This window comes from Thalassophryne amazonica, chromosome 1 (assembly GCF_902500255.1).
Source record: "Thalassophryne amazonica chromosome 1, fThaAma1.1, whole genome shotgun sequence".
In the NCBI taxonomy this organism is placed as follows: domain Eukaryota; kingdom Metazoa; phylum Chordata; class Actinopteri; order Batrachoidiformes; family Batrachoididae; genus Thalassophryne; species Thalassophryne amazonica.
In genome coordinates this window covers 120,138,465-120,151,397 of record NC_047103.1, presented here as the reverse complement: position 1 = coordinate 120,151,397, position 12,933 = coordinate 120,138,465, and the positions used below count along the sequence as shown (strand labels likewise).

Sequence of the window (12,933 nt, the reverse complement as noted above, 5' to 3'; positions counted from 1 at the left end):
GCTAAACACTGATTGGTTCAGTCATTCATTATGTAAACCAACATGTTAATGTGACGTCTGTCGTGTGTTGGTGTTTACAGATAAATGTGCTTTTGTAAAATATTCCATTTTTTTATTTGTAAAAACAGGCATTTTTACGGAGCCCTGGAAGTGTCATCGCAAAATGTTTTGCATGTGGAGAGAATGTGCGCACGTTTTATGATGATGTAAAACGTGCTTTACACTGTGCGAGATGATTTTTCATGCAGGAATTTTTTGGACCGAGTTTCAGGTTAATCGCGCGTCCTGCATCGTGTAGTGTACATGGAGTAACAAGCTGCGTTTAACATCTCAGGACCACCTCCTGATCGCCGATTGTATGGTCCAATGAAAATCAAACCTGTTTGATATTATTGTGGTCGGCCGTCGTGAGGGTATCCTGGTGCTGAAGAGCTACAAGCATCTAACCGCTCGCACTGTGCCTGTACAAACACCGCAGAGCTGTCTTGTAATGTTTTTTTTTTTTTTTTTGCTGCTGTTTTGTTTTTAAACTTCGTTTGTTAAAAAAAAAGCCATTTGCAAAGCCAAAAAGTTGATTTGGTGCCCACACACTTAGTACTTAGGGCGAATACTGCCATGAACACTAATGGCCAGTAGATGGCAGTAGAGGCCTTGAAAACAATATTCCAGATAATCCCTGTCTGCTACATTTAAAATGCATGGAATTTAACAAACGCAAATACAATAACAACGTCTGTAAACCCAGAGAATATATTCACAAGAGTTTTAGGCACTAGAGTTTAATGCTGTTGTCCGTGGAGCCAGAACAGAGTGTCTGAAATGCAATTGTCCTGTCGTGATTGTACTAAGATTACATCATCCTACCCATAATGCACTGCTGGAAACAGCATGTGCTCACAAAACCTTAAAAATTAGCACATTACTTTAAAACTAAAACATATATCTAATATTTTCACTTTATACAACTTCAGACATGACAGTAATTTTAAATAACTTGTCCAAAATTAGTTTGGTTAAAATTTGAACCATAAGTTAAAAATGTATGCCTCTGGATGACGTAGGTGATATTGCCAGCATATCAGTGTGGTGTTAAAGGACATTATTTAATTATTTAATTATTTATTTGCCTTTTCACCTTTGTCTACAGAGGATAGAGATACTTTTCATAGAAGCAGGTCTCTTCTGTTAGCAGAGGGTATAACTGTCCATCTGTTACAGAACTTTTAACAGGCAGGTGCTGAACTGATTTTAAATTTAAAAAATGCTTGTCGCTGTTCAGCTTTGTTTACTTTGTTTATCGGTCTAAAAGTTACTGGACAAAAATTAATCGGAAGATAATTGGTCCGATAATGGTTTTTAAAGTTATCTAAAAAGATAATCTGATAATGAAAACATTATCTTCGATAATTATCTGTTATCGGATTATCGGAAATGTGCCCACCACTGGGCAAGCCAGTCCAGTAAACTGACTTTTTTCTACTGTAGCCATGCCTTTGCAATATGTGAAGAAAATGGTTTTGAATTGTCTTGTCGAAAAATCCATGGGTGTCCTTGCAAAATATGTCATCCTGAAGGCAGTTTATGTTTATCTAAAATCTCAATGTGCTTTTCTACATTACTGCCATATTTGAAAAGGACACTGACACAACCCTGTACCATGACAGAGCCTGGCTTTGGGACGTGCTGCTGATAACAGTCTGGATCATCCTTTTTGTCTTTGATCTGGAGTACACAACATCCATTTCTTACAAAAAAGATCTGGAGTACTGCTTCATCTCACCATCATACACACTTCCACTGTGTGATGGTCCAACTCATGTGCTTCAGAACCCCAACAAGTCGAAGCAGCTTCTGGACAATGTTTAACATGAGGCTTCTTTTAAGCACGTTTGTGACCATAAATTTCTATTGTTGTGCTTGACAAAGGTTTCCCAAAGTTATCCCATGCCCGTGTGGTTATATGAGCTCTGGATGAATGACTGTTCTTGATACAGTGGCATCTGAGGGATTGGAGATGAATGGTTCAGTTTCGACTTGCACCCTTGTCCTGTACACCTTAAATTTCCTCCTGATTCCTTGAATTGTTTCATGATATTATGCACTGTAGAGGGAGAAATCTGAAAACCTTTCTTTGAGAAACATAGTTTTTAGACATTTTAATAATTTTGTCACATTTGTTGCCAAGCTGGAGATCCTCTGCCCATCTTTGCTCCTCAGAGACTCTGACTTTCCTGGATACTGCTTTTGTATCAAATCATGAGTCCAGTATCCTGTGGACATCGCCTGTTTGAAATCATTATTCAATTTGTTTTACTTCGCTCCTTGCCCTAAATTGCCCCATCCTGTTTGTTTTATGAATGCGTTGCAGGCCTGATTTTTTTTTTTCTTTTGCCGTTTTCCATACCATCTCAACTTCTTCTGATTTGGGGTTACAAATTTCTGTGATTTGTTTTCCCAGTGTAATGTTAGTATTTGGCATGGGGCCCATCCAGTCCAATATTGGCATTTTGTTCCGATACAAACGTAATAAACGGATTAGAAATTTTCAATACAACTTGCAGAGTTTTCCGACCCCGGAACCACATCTGTGTGTGTGTTTTCTATTTAAATATCTCCACAAGTACTGTTGGCTCTACTGGTTGGCTGCAGGTGCAGTTCCTGAACAGAGGCGTGTCTCAATGACATGCGGAGTAAATAGACACGCCTCCATTCTGGAAGTCCCTTCTGCAGTTTGAAGGCACCTAGCAGGCAAGCATTAAATAGTACTGACTGTCTGGCGATAGGAGACGGGACTTATTGATGGGAAGTTCTCTCTCTCTCTCTCTCTCTCTCTCTCTCTCTCTCTCTCTCTCTCTCTCTCTCTCTCTCTCTCTCTCTCTCTCTCTCTCTCTCAAGAAGTGCACATAATTTCACTGGCTGCATTTTCTATGTGTTGCTTGCTTTGAGTTAGAAGTATCATTAATGATTTCTTCATGTTGTTTTCTGTACGGAAACATATTGTTCACTTGATTGCAACATCATTAGCTGATTGATTTTTTGACATTCCAGGTCCAACACTGAACGTTGTAGCTTTAGGCATCCGCGAAGCATCAGTGGGCGGGGCTACCTTTGAAATGAGCTGCACTATGGCAACCGAAAACCTTGGGGATGTGGGCTACTCAGTCCTGATCCAATCACAAGAGAGTCTGCAGAGCCCCATCAGAACCATCATGACGCTCAGCCCTGACAATGTGCTGCAGCATGGAGGAGCAACAGACCCCAACAGGAGGTACACAGTGCATACACACAGAAAAATCAGTGTCCACCATTGTGATTTTTTTTTTTTTGCCCATTGTGACAAGGTGGGTTTGTGGTCTGGTCCTTGAACAGGAGGATGGCATGATTGACAGCTTAGGTGTCTCTTTTATTAACAGGTAATTTCAAGGGAATTCAGTTTCAATTTATTTTCATTTATATTGTGCCAAATTACCACAAAGTTGCCTCAAGGACGCTTCACACAAGTTAGGTCTAACCTTACCAACCCGTAGAGGAAGCACACAGGCGACAGTGGTTAGGAAAAACACCCTCTGATTATTTGAGGAAGAAACCTCAAGCAGACCAGAATCAAAGGGGCAACCATGTTATGATACAATAGACAAAGCAGGAAATTATACAGGAAATTTTGGGTGTCCATGCTGGTGCATAAGACGGGAGGCCTGCAGAAGAAAACACCTTCTCCTATCTCTGGATGAAGCCGCACCTTAAACTGAGACAAAAAAACAATCAGGCGGCAGAAAGACAACAAATACAGTGTAATTTATCAGCATTTAGCAACAAGAAAAACAGAAGAAATAATCAGGTGATCCCTGGCTACTAGCCCTAAGCTTCACTAAAAGACCCAGACTTTAGATAATGTTGAGGCTGTGGCCCGGTCAGTTTCCTTATAAAATTAATTTAAAAGGGTAAAAAGCATAGTAACATACGTACTATGCTAGTATGCTAGCCATACAAAAGGGAAAATAAGTGCTTCTTAAAAAATGAGGTGGGCTTCATAGATAATTGGCAAAGCTTCTGGGGAAAACCTGGTCTTGTTAGGAGAGACGGCATCCATCCCACTTTGGATGGAGCAGCTCTCATTTCTAGAAATCTGGCCAATTTTCTTAAATCCTTCAAACCGTGACTATCCAGGGTTGGGACCAGGACGCAGAGTTGTAGTCTTACACACCTCTCTGCAGCTTCTCTCCCCCTGCCATCCCCTCATTACCCCATCCCTGTAGAGACGGTGCCTGCTCCCAGACCACCAATAACCAGTAAAAATCTATTTAAGCATAAAAATTCAAAAAGAAAAAATAATATAGCACCTTCAACTGCACCACAGACTAAAACAGTTAAATGTGGTCTATTAAACATTAGATCTCTCTCTTCTAAGTCCCTGTTAGTAAATGATATAATAATTGATCAACATATTGATTTATTCTGCCTTACAGAAACCTGGTTACAGCAGGATGAATGTTAGTTTAAATGAGTCAACACCCCCGAGTCACACTAACTGCCAGAACGCTCGTAGCACGGGCCGAGGCGGAGGATTAGCAGCAATCTTCCATTCCAGCTTATTAATTAATCAAAAACCCAGACAGAGCTTTAATTCATTTGAAAGCTTGACTCTTAGTCTTGTCCATCCAAATTGGAAGTCCCAAAAACCAGTTTTATTTGTTATTATCTATCGTCCACCTGGTCGTTACTGTGAGTTTCTCTGTGAATTTTCAGACCTTTTGTCTGACTTAGTGCTTGGCTCAGATAAGATAATTATAGTGGGCGATTTTAACATCCACACAGATGCTGAGAATGACAGCCTCAACACTGCATTTAATCTATTATTAGACTCAATTGGCTTTGTTCAAAATGTAAATGAGTCCACCCACCACTTTAATCATATCTTAGATCTTGTTCTGACTTATGGTATGGAAATTGAAGACTTAACAGTATTCCCTGAAAACTCCCTTCTGTCTGATCATTTCTTAATAACATTTACATTTACTCTGATGGACTACCCAGCAGTGGGGAATAAGTTTCATTACACTAGAAGTCTTTCAGAAAGAGCTGTAACTAGGTTTAAGGATATGATTCCTTCTTTATGTTCTCTAATGCCATATACCAACACAGGGCAGAGTAGCTACCTAAACTCTGTAAGTGAGATAGAGTATCTCGTCAGTAGTTTTACATCCTCATTGAAGACAACTTTGGATGCTGTAGCTCCTCTGAAAAAGAGAGCCTTAAATCAGAAGTGCATGACTCCATGGTATAACTCACAAACTTGCAGCTTAAAGCAGATAACCCGTAAGTTGGAGAGGAAATGGCATCTCACTAATTTAGAAGATCTTCACTTAACCTGGAAAAAGAGTCTGTTGCTCTATAAAAAAAAGCCCTCCGTAAAGCTAGGACATCTTACTACTCATCACTAATTGAAGAAAATAAGAACAACCCCAGGTTTCTTTTCAGCACTGTAGCCAGCTGACAAAGAGTCAGAGCTCTATTGAGCTGAGTATTCCTTTAACTTTAACTAGTAATGACTTCATGACTTTCTTTGCTAATAAAATTTTAACTATTAGAGAAAAAATTACTCATAACCATCCCAAAGATGTATCGTTATCTTTGGCTGCTTTCAGTGATGCCGGTATTTGGTTAGACTCTTTCTCTCCGATTGTTCTAAGTTATTTTCATTAGTTACTTCCTCCAAACCATCAACATGTCTATTAGACCCCATTCCTACCAGGCTGCTCAAGGAAGCCCTACCATTAATTAATGCTTCGATCTTAAATATGATCAATCTATCTTTATTAGTTGGCTATGTACCACAGGCTTTTAAGGTGGCAGTAATTAAACCATTACTTAAAAAGCCATCACTTGACCCAGCTATCTTAGCTAATTATAGGCCAATCTCCACCCTTCCTTTTCTCTCAAAAATTCTTGAAAGGGTAGTTGTAAAACAGCTAACTGATCATCTGCAGAGGAATGGTCTATTTGAAGAGTTTCAGTCAGGTTTTAGAATTCATCATAGTACAGAAACACCATTAGTGAAGGTTACAAATGATCTTCTTATGGCCTCAGACAGTGGACTCATCTCTGTGCTTGTTCTGTTAGACCTCAGTGCTGCTTTTGATACTGTTGACCATAACAGTTTATTACAGAGATTAGAGCATGCCATAGGTATTAAAGGCACTGCGCTGCAGTGGTTTGAATCATATTTATGTAATAGATTACAATTTGTTCATGTAAATGGGGACTCTTCTTCACAGACTAAGGTTAATTATGGAGTTCCACAAGGTTATGTGCTAGGACCAATTTTATTCACTTTATACATGTTTCCCTTAGGCAGTATTATTAGATGGCATTGCTTAAATTTTCATTGTTAGCCTTCAGTTAATTCAAAATGCTGCAGCTAGAGTACTGACAGGGACTGGAAGGAGAGAGCATATCTCACCCATATTGACCTCTCTTCATTGGCTTCCTGTTAATTCTAGAATAGAATTTAAAATTCTTCTTCTTACTTATAAGGTTTTGAATAATCAGGTCAGCTAAGTAGGGAGGGGCTAGTCCGTGAATAATGTTATAGGTTAGTAGCAGAACCTTAAAATCTCACAGGGACAGGAAGCCAATGAAGAGACGCCAAAAATGGGTGTAATGTGGTCAAACTTTCTGCTTCCTGTCAAAAGTCTGGCAGCAGCATTATGAACCAATTGGAGACCCCTAATGCTGGACTGCGGTAAACCAGAAAATAGAACATTGCAGTAGTACATGTATCAGGGTCTCAGCATCAGCCATGGATGAGATGAATCTTCGCTATTTTTCGCAGGTGGAAGAAAGCAGTCCTCGTAATATCTCTTAATTGGAGGTCAAAGGACAATGTAGGATCAAAAATTACCCCAAGGTTCCTCACTTTCAGTGTGATGTATGACATACGAGCCTAGGCTCAAATTGATGGCGATGTCTCACTGAACCAAGAACCATCATTTCAGTCTTGTCAGGGTCTAAAAGTAACAAATTGCTAGACATCCATCTTTTCAATGATGCAAGGCAATCCTCTAAGGATTTTATGTGACTGAGATTACCAGCAGTTATCAGCATGTATAACTGAGTATCATCAGCATAGCAGTGAAAGGTAATTCAAAAACACCGCAATATGTGCCCAAGGGGTGCTATATAAAGGGAGAAGAGCAGGGGGCCTAAGACAGACCCCTATGGAACCCCAAATGTCATGTCACTAAGGTTAGAGGTAGTGTTATTGTACAAAACACAGTGAGAACCACTGGTCAGGTATGACGTCAGCCACGCAAGGGCACTCCCATTAATCCCAAAATGATTGTCCAGCATATCAAGTAGAATATGGTGATCCACGATATCAAAGGCAGCACTAACATCTAACAGTACCAGATTGGTGTTGGAATCCATTGCAAGCAGAAGATCATTCACCACTTTAATGAGAGCTGTCTCTGTGGAATGATATTTTCTAAATGCAGACTGCAGTGGCTCAAAAAAATATCTGCAGTAAGGTGGTCCATGAGCTACTGTGAAACCACCTTTTCCAGAATTTTAGAGCAGAATGATAGATTTGATATCGGCCTATAGTTTTTCAATACACTAGGTTCAAGATTAGATTTCTTAAGTAATGGTTTAATTACTGCAGATTTGAAACTTTTAGGAACAGATCTAGAAACTAATGAGCAATTAATAATTTCCAGCACAGCTGGCCCAAAAGTGGGCCACAGGTCCTTAAACAGTTTTCTTGGTATGGGATCAAATAAGCAGGTAGTGCTTTTGTAGACGTTGTGTTTTGTCAGCACGCCTAGTGAGATACTATCAAATTCTGTAAGTCTAGGTAATACCTCAGTAATAACACCCACCTCAATAGCAGGGTGTAGTGGCTGGGTTAAGGCATGCTGGGATATGTTTAACCTAATGTCATCTAATGTAATCTATTTTTTATTCTCGAACTAATCCAAGAAATCTTGGATAAAGGAGTGCGACTTATAGGTGGTTGTCCATGAATACGTGTTGCCACGGTGTCAAACAAGAACTTTGAGTTATGCTTGTTTTTGTTGATCAAATCAAATAGGTCCGCTTTGTAGCCAGTAGTATAGTCTTATATTCTTATAGTCTAAGATAGCATCATGCCATGCGAGGTGGAATACTTCTAAATTTGAACTACACCTTTTTCGTTCTTGACGTCTAGCCTTATTCTCGAGGTCACGCAAGTAATCATTGAACCAAGGTGACTGTGTTTTGGGAGGGCATGGTTTTAATAAAGTTGGCGAAATCATGTCCAGTGTAGTTTTGAGCACTGAGTTTAAACTATCCACAAGACTGTCTACTGACTGAGCATTTTCCAAATGTGAAGCTAAGATATCAGGCAGTCTAGCTTTGAATTCAGTTGTAGTTGAGGAGTTGATGTGTCACTGCAATGTTAAATAAGGTGGTTGTTCCACTAAACACCGAATGTATTTGTACTTTCCATCCTTTCGTTTACTCAGTCCACTTATTCCATATATGGGTCACATGGGGTTTGGAGCCTATCCCAGCAGCCATTGTGCATGGAGTACACCCTGAACAGGGCACCAGTCGATTGCAGGACTGACGCACATAGACAGACAAACATGTTCACACTCTCACTCACACCTATGGTCAATTTAGAGTAACTGTTTCCCCTAACCTGCATGTCTTTGAAATGGAGAGGAAGCCAGAGCACCCAGAGAGAACCCACTTGACCATAGGGAGAGCATACAAAATCTACACAGAAAGGACCAGGTTGGAAATTAACCCAGTACCTTCTATGTATGAGGCTACAGTGCTAACTGTGAAGCCACCTTGCTGCCCTCCATTTGTACTAGCTACTAATTTTTCATAAGTGATGACAAATACTGACACTTTTGTTTTTATGTTATTTGCGAGGTTCTGGTAGAAATCTGCCTTTGCATGGGTGTTTTCTTCAAATGATGTTGATATAAGGAAGATGACAGCACCCATACTCATGGACTTTTGACTTATTTTTGGCACCGTTAGGGTGACTGGAACCATGACCTTAACATGCGGAATTTACACTGTATGGTTCAAACTTACAATGTTTACAGAAAGAACATAACTAATTGCATCATATTTAATAACTGGTAGGTGGCACTTATCAAACTGGGTGTTTGTGTCAAAACCCAAACTCTTTAATACTTCCCTTAAGACACCACATTAGCTCATCCTCTGTGTGGATGTGCAGTACACTGTGGAAAGCTCACCAGTCTATTGCACGGATGACACATACAGATCAGAATCAGAATCACCACAATCACCTTTATTGTCATTGCACAGTAAACCAGCGCAATGAAATTTGCTTGTGCATCCTCAAAAACAATGCTCACCCTCACACATAAGATAACATTACATAACTTCAGTAAATATTAAGAACATCAGGAGATTTGTTTTTTTTTGGGGGGGGGGGGGGGGGATGAGGCGAGCTCAGAAACCTCTAGAAGAGGACAAAATTATTAGCCGTTCTACAAAATTTTATTTATTTTTTTTTCAAAGTTTTCCCAAGTGTTTTTTTTAACAGAGCAAGGAATTTTCAGCACAGCATTTCTAAACATCCTGTTGTGAAAGTGTAGGAACACGGACCCACAACAGGGGGCGCAAATGAACAGACAATGGAGGAGTCGAATAACACTGCTTTTACTACTGTGAAACAGGCACAACAGATACAACCGATTACAATATTGAAATGGAGTCCAATTACAACGGTGTCGTGTGGGCAGGCTCCACGATAGGAGACGTCTGTCCAAGTCGAACCGGAACCAACCCGATTTCCTCTGCCACCGAACCCCGGGAATACTGGAGCCGCCAAGTCCCGAATTCCCAGGTGGCCACTGCCTCCGCTCGTCGGATCCGGTACTGCTGGCAAGAAACAGAAACAGTCAGGTGTGGATGCGGCTGCACCCAGCAACACGGAGGGTGGAGAGTCCACCTCCACCTCTCGTCAACAACAATGTAGGAAGGTGAGTACTTATCCGAATGTTGTCTAGTAGTCAGCTGTCCTACAGATAATCAAACGAGAATACAATTAAAGTCACACGTGTGTGCAGGCTGAGATGGTTACCTCTTTGGTAAGGCGATATCTCGGCAAATGAGGTGGAGATGCCGTCCTGTTGATATACCTCCTTGTTAATTGGGATCAGCTGTCTCCAGTGATGGGTGGCAGCTGTCATCCTGGCTGCTCCTGTAAGGCGGCAGCGCCCTCCGATGCCTGGAGCCCGCACTCCAGGCAGGGCGCCCTCTAGTGGCGGTGGGCCAGCAGTACCTCCTCTTCAGCGGCCCACACAACAGGACCCCCCCCTCAACGGGCGCCTCCTGGCGCACGACCGGGCTTGTCAGGGTGGCGACGGTAGAAGTCGGCCAGGAGGGCCGGGTCCAGGATGAAGCCCTTCTTCACCCAGGAGCGTTCTTCGGGGCCGTATCCCTCCCAGTCCACCAGATACTGAAAACCCCGGCCCATCCGTCGGACGTCGAGGAGCCGGCGCACGGTCCAAGCCGGCTCTCCGTCGATGATCCGGGCAGGAGGTGGCGCCGGACCCGGAGTGCAGAGGGGTGAGGTGTGATGAGGCTTAATCCTAGAGACATGGAACACTGGGTGAATCCGCAGTGAGGCCGGAAGCTGGAGCCTCACTGCGGCGGGATTGATGACCTTAAGTATCTTATACGGACCGATGTATCGTTCTTGCAGTTTTGGGGAGTCCACTTGTAGGGGAATGTCCTTGGTGGACAACCACACTTCCTGCCCGGGATGATACGTGGGGGCCGGGGCCCGCCGCCGGTCTGCATGGTTCTTCGCCCTCGTCCGGGCCCTTAACAAAGCAGAACGGGCGGCACGCCACACCCGACGGCACTTCCGTAGGTGGGCCTGGACCGAGGGCACACCGACCTCCCCCTCAACCACCGGAAACAACGGGGGTTGATACCCCAAGCACACCTCGAAAGGGGAGAGGCCGGTGGCTGACGACACTTGACTGTTGTGGGCGTACTCGATCCAGGCCAGGTGGGTACTCCAGGCCGTCGGGTGCACGGCTGTCACGCAGCGTAGGGTCTGCTCCATCTCCTGGTTGGCCCGTTCTGCTTGTCCGTTGGTCTGGGGGTGATACCCGGACGAGAGACTGACCGTGGCCCCCAGTTCCCGGCAAAGTTCCTCCAAACATGCGAGGAGAACTGGGGACCGCGATCGGAGACGATGTCTGATGGTATCCCATGCAGACGGACGACGTGGTGGACTAGGAGGTCCGCTGTCTCCTGGGCCGTTGGTAGCTTCGGGAGGGCCACGAAGTGGGCCGCCTTGGAGAATCGGTCCACTATCGTGAGGATTACGGTGTTTCCCTGGGACGGCGGGAGGCCCGTGACAAAATCCAGGCCGATGTGAGACCAGGGGCGATCAGGCACGGGCAGCGGCTGTAGCAAACCCGATGTCTTGCGGTGGTCGGCCTTGCCCCTGGCGCAGGTGGTACAGGCCTGGATGTAACCCCAGACGTCGGCCTCCAGGGACGCCCACCAGAAGCGCTGCCGGACGACTGCCATGGTTCTTCGCACCCCTGGATGACAGGAGAGCTTAGAACCGTGACAGAAGTCCAGGACCGCAGCCCTAGCCTCTGGTGGGACGTAGAGTCTGTTCTTCGGTCCGGTTCCGGGGTCCGGGTCTCGTGTCAGGGCCTCCCGGACGGTCTTCTCCACGTCCCAGGTAAGGGCGGCCACGATAGCGGACTCCGGGATGATGTGATCCGGGGGATCCGACGACTCCGTTTTGACCTCATCTTCATGTACCTGGGACAAGGCATCCGATCTTTGATTTTTGGTCCCGGGACGGTAGGTGATCCGGAAGTCAAAACGGCCGAAGAACAGTGACCAGCGGGCTTGCCTGGGATTCAGCCACTTGGCGGTCCTGATATACTCCAGGTTCCGGTGGTCAGTGAAAACCGTGAACGGCACTGACGTTCCCTCCAACAGATGTCTCCACTCCTCAAGAGCCTCTTTCACCGCAAGGAGCTCTCAATTGCCGACGTCATAGTTCCGTTCGGCTGGGGTCAACCTGCGGGAAAAATAGGCACACGGGTGAAGGACCTTATCGGTCTTTCCGCTCTGGGATAGCACGGCTCCTATCCCTGAGTCCGAGGCGTCCACTTCAACCACTAACTGGCGACTAGGATCGGGCTGCACCAGAACAGGTGCAGACGAGAAGCGCCGTTTCAACTCCTTGAACGCGGCATCGCAACGATCCGACCAGGTGAAGGGGACTTTTGGAGAGGTCAGGGCTGTCAGGGGGCTAACTACCTGACTGTAGCCCTTAATGAACCTCCTGTAGAAATTGGCAAAGCCTAGGAACTGTTGCAACTTCCTACGGCTTGTGGGTTGGGGCCAGTCTCTCACCGCCGCGACCTTGGCCGGATCAGGAGCGACGGAGTTGGAGGAGATAATGAACCCCAAGAAGGACAAAGACGTGCGGTGGAACTCACACTTCTCGCCCTTCACAAACAGCCGGTTCTCCAACAACCGCTGCAGGACCTGACGTACATGCAGGACATGGGTCTCAGGATCCGGAGAAAAGATGAGAATATCGTCCAGATATACGAAGACGAACCGGTGCAGGAAATCCCGCAAGACATCAACGCTTGGAAAGTCGCGGGAGCGTTTGTGAGACCGAACGGCATGACCAGGTACTCAAAGTGCCCCAAGGGGGTGTTAAATGCCGTCTTCCACTCGTCTCCCTTCCGGATCCGAACCAGGTGATACGCATTTCTAAGATCGAGCTTATTGAATATTTGGACTCCATGCAGGGGCGTGAACACTGAATCCAACAGGGGCAACGGGTATCGATTGCGAACCGTGATCTCGTTCAGCCCCCTATAATCAATGCATGGACGAAGACCGCCGTCT

General features: G+C 44.5%; 1 protein-coding gene across 1 annotated transcript in view; it reads left to right on the top strand.

Annotated features, from left to right (window-relative positions):
• si:ch211-132g1.7 (prostaglandin F2 receptor negative regulator) overlaps nt 1–12,933 on the top strand; it is a 317,262-nt gene that overhangs the window by 171,301 nt on the left and 133,028 nt on the right. Inside the window, exon 9 of the mRNA XM_034173857.1 lies at nt 3,049–3,268. Coding sequence (XP_034029748.1) covers nt 3,049–3,268 — 220 coding nt within the window. The remainder of the gene's footprint in view (nt 1–3,048; nt 3,269–12,933) is intronic.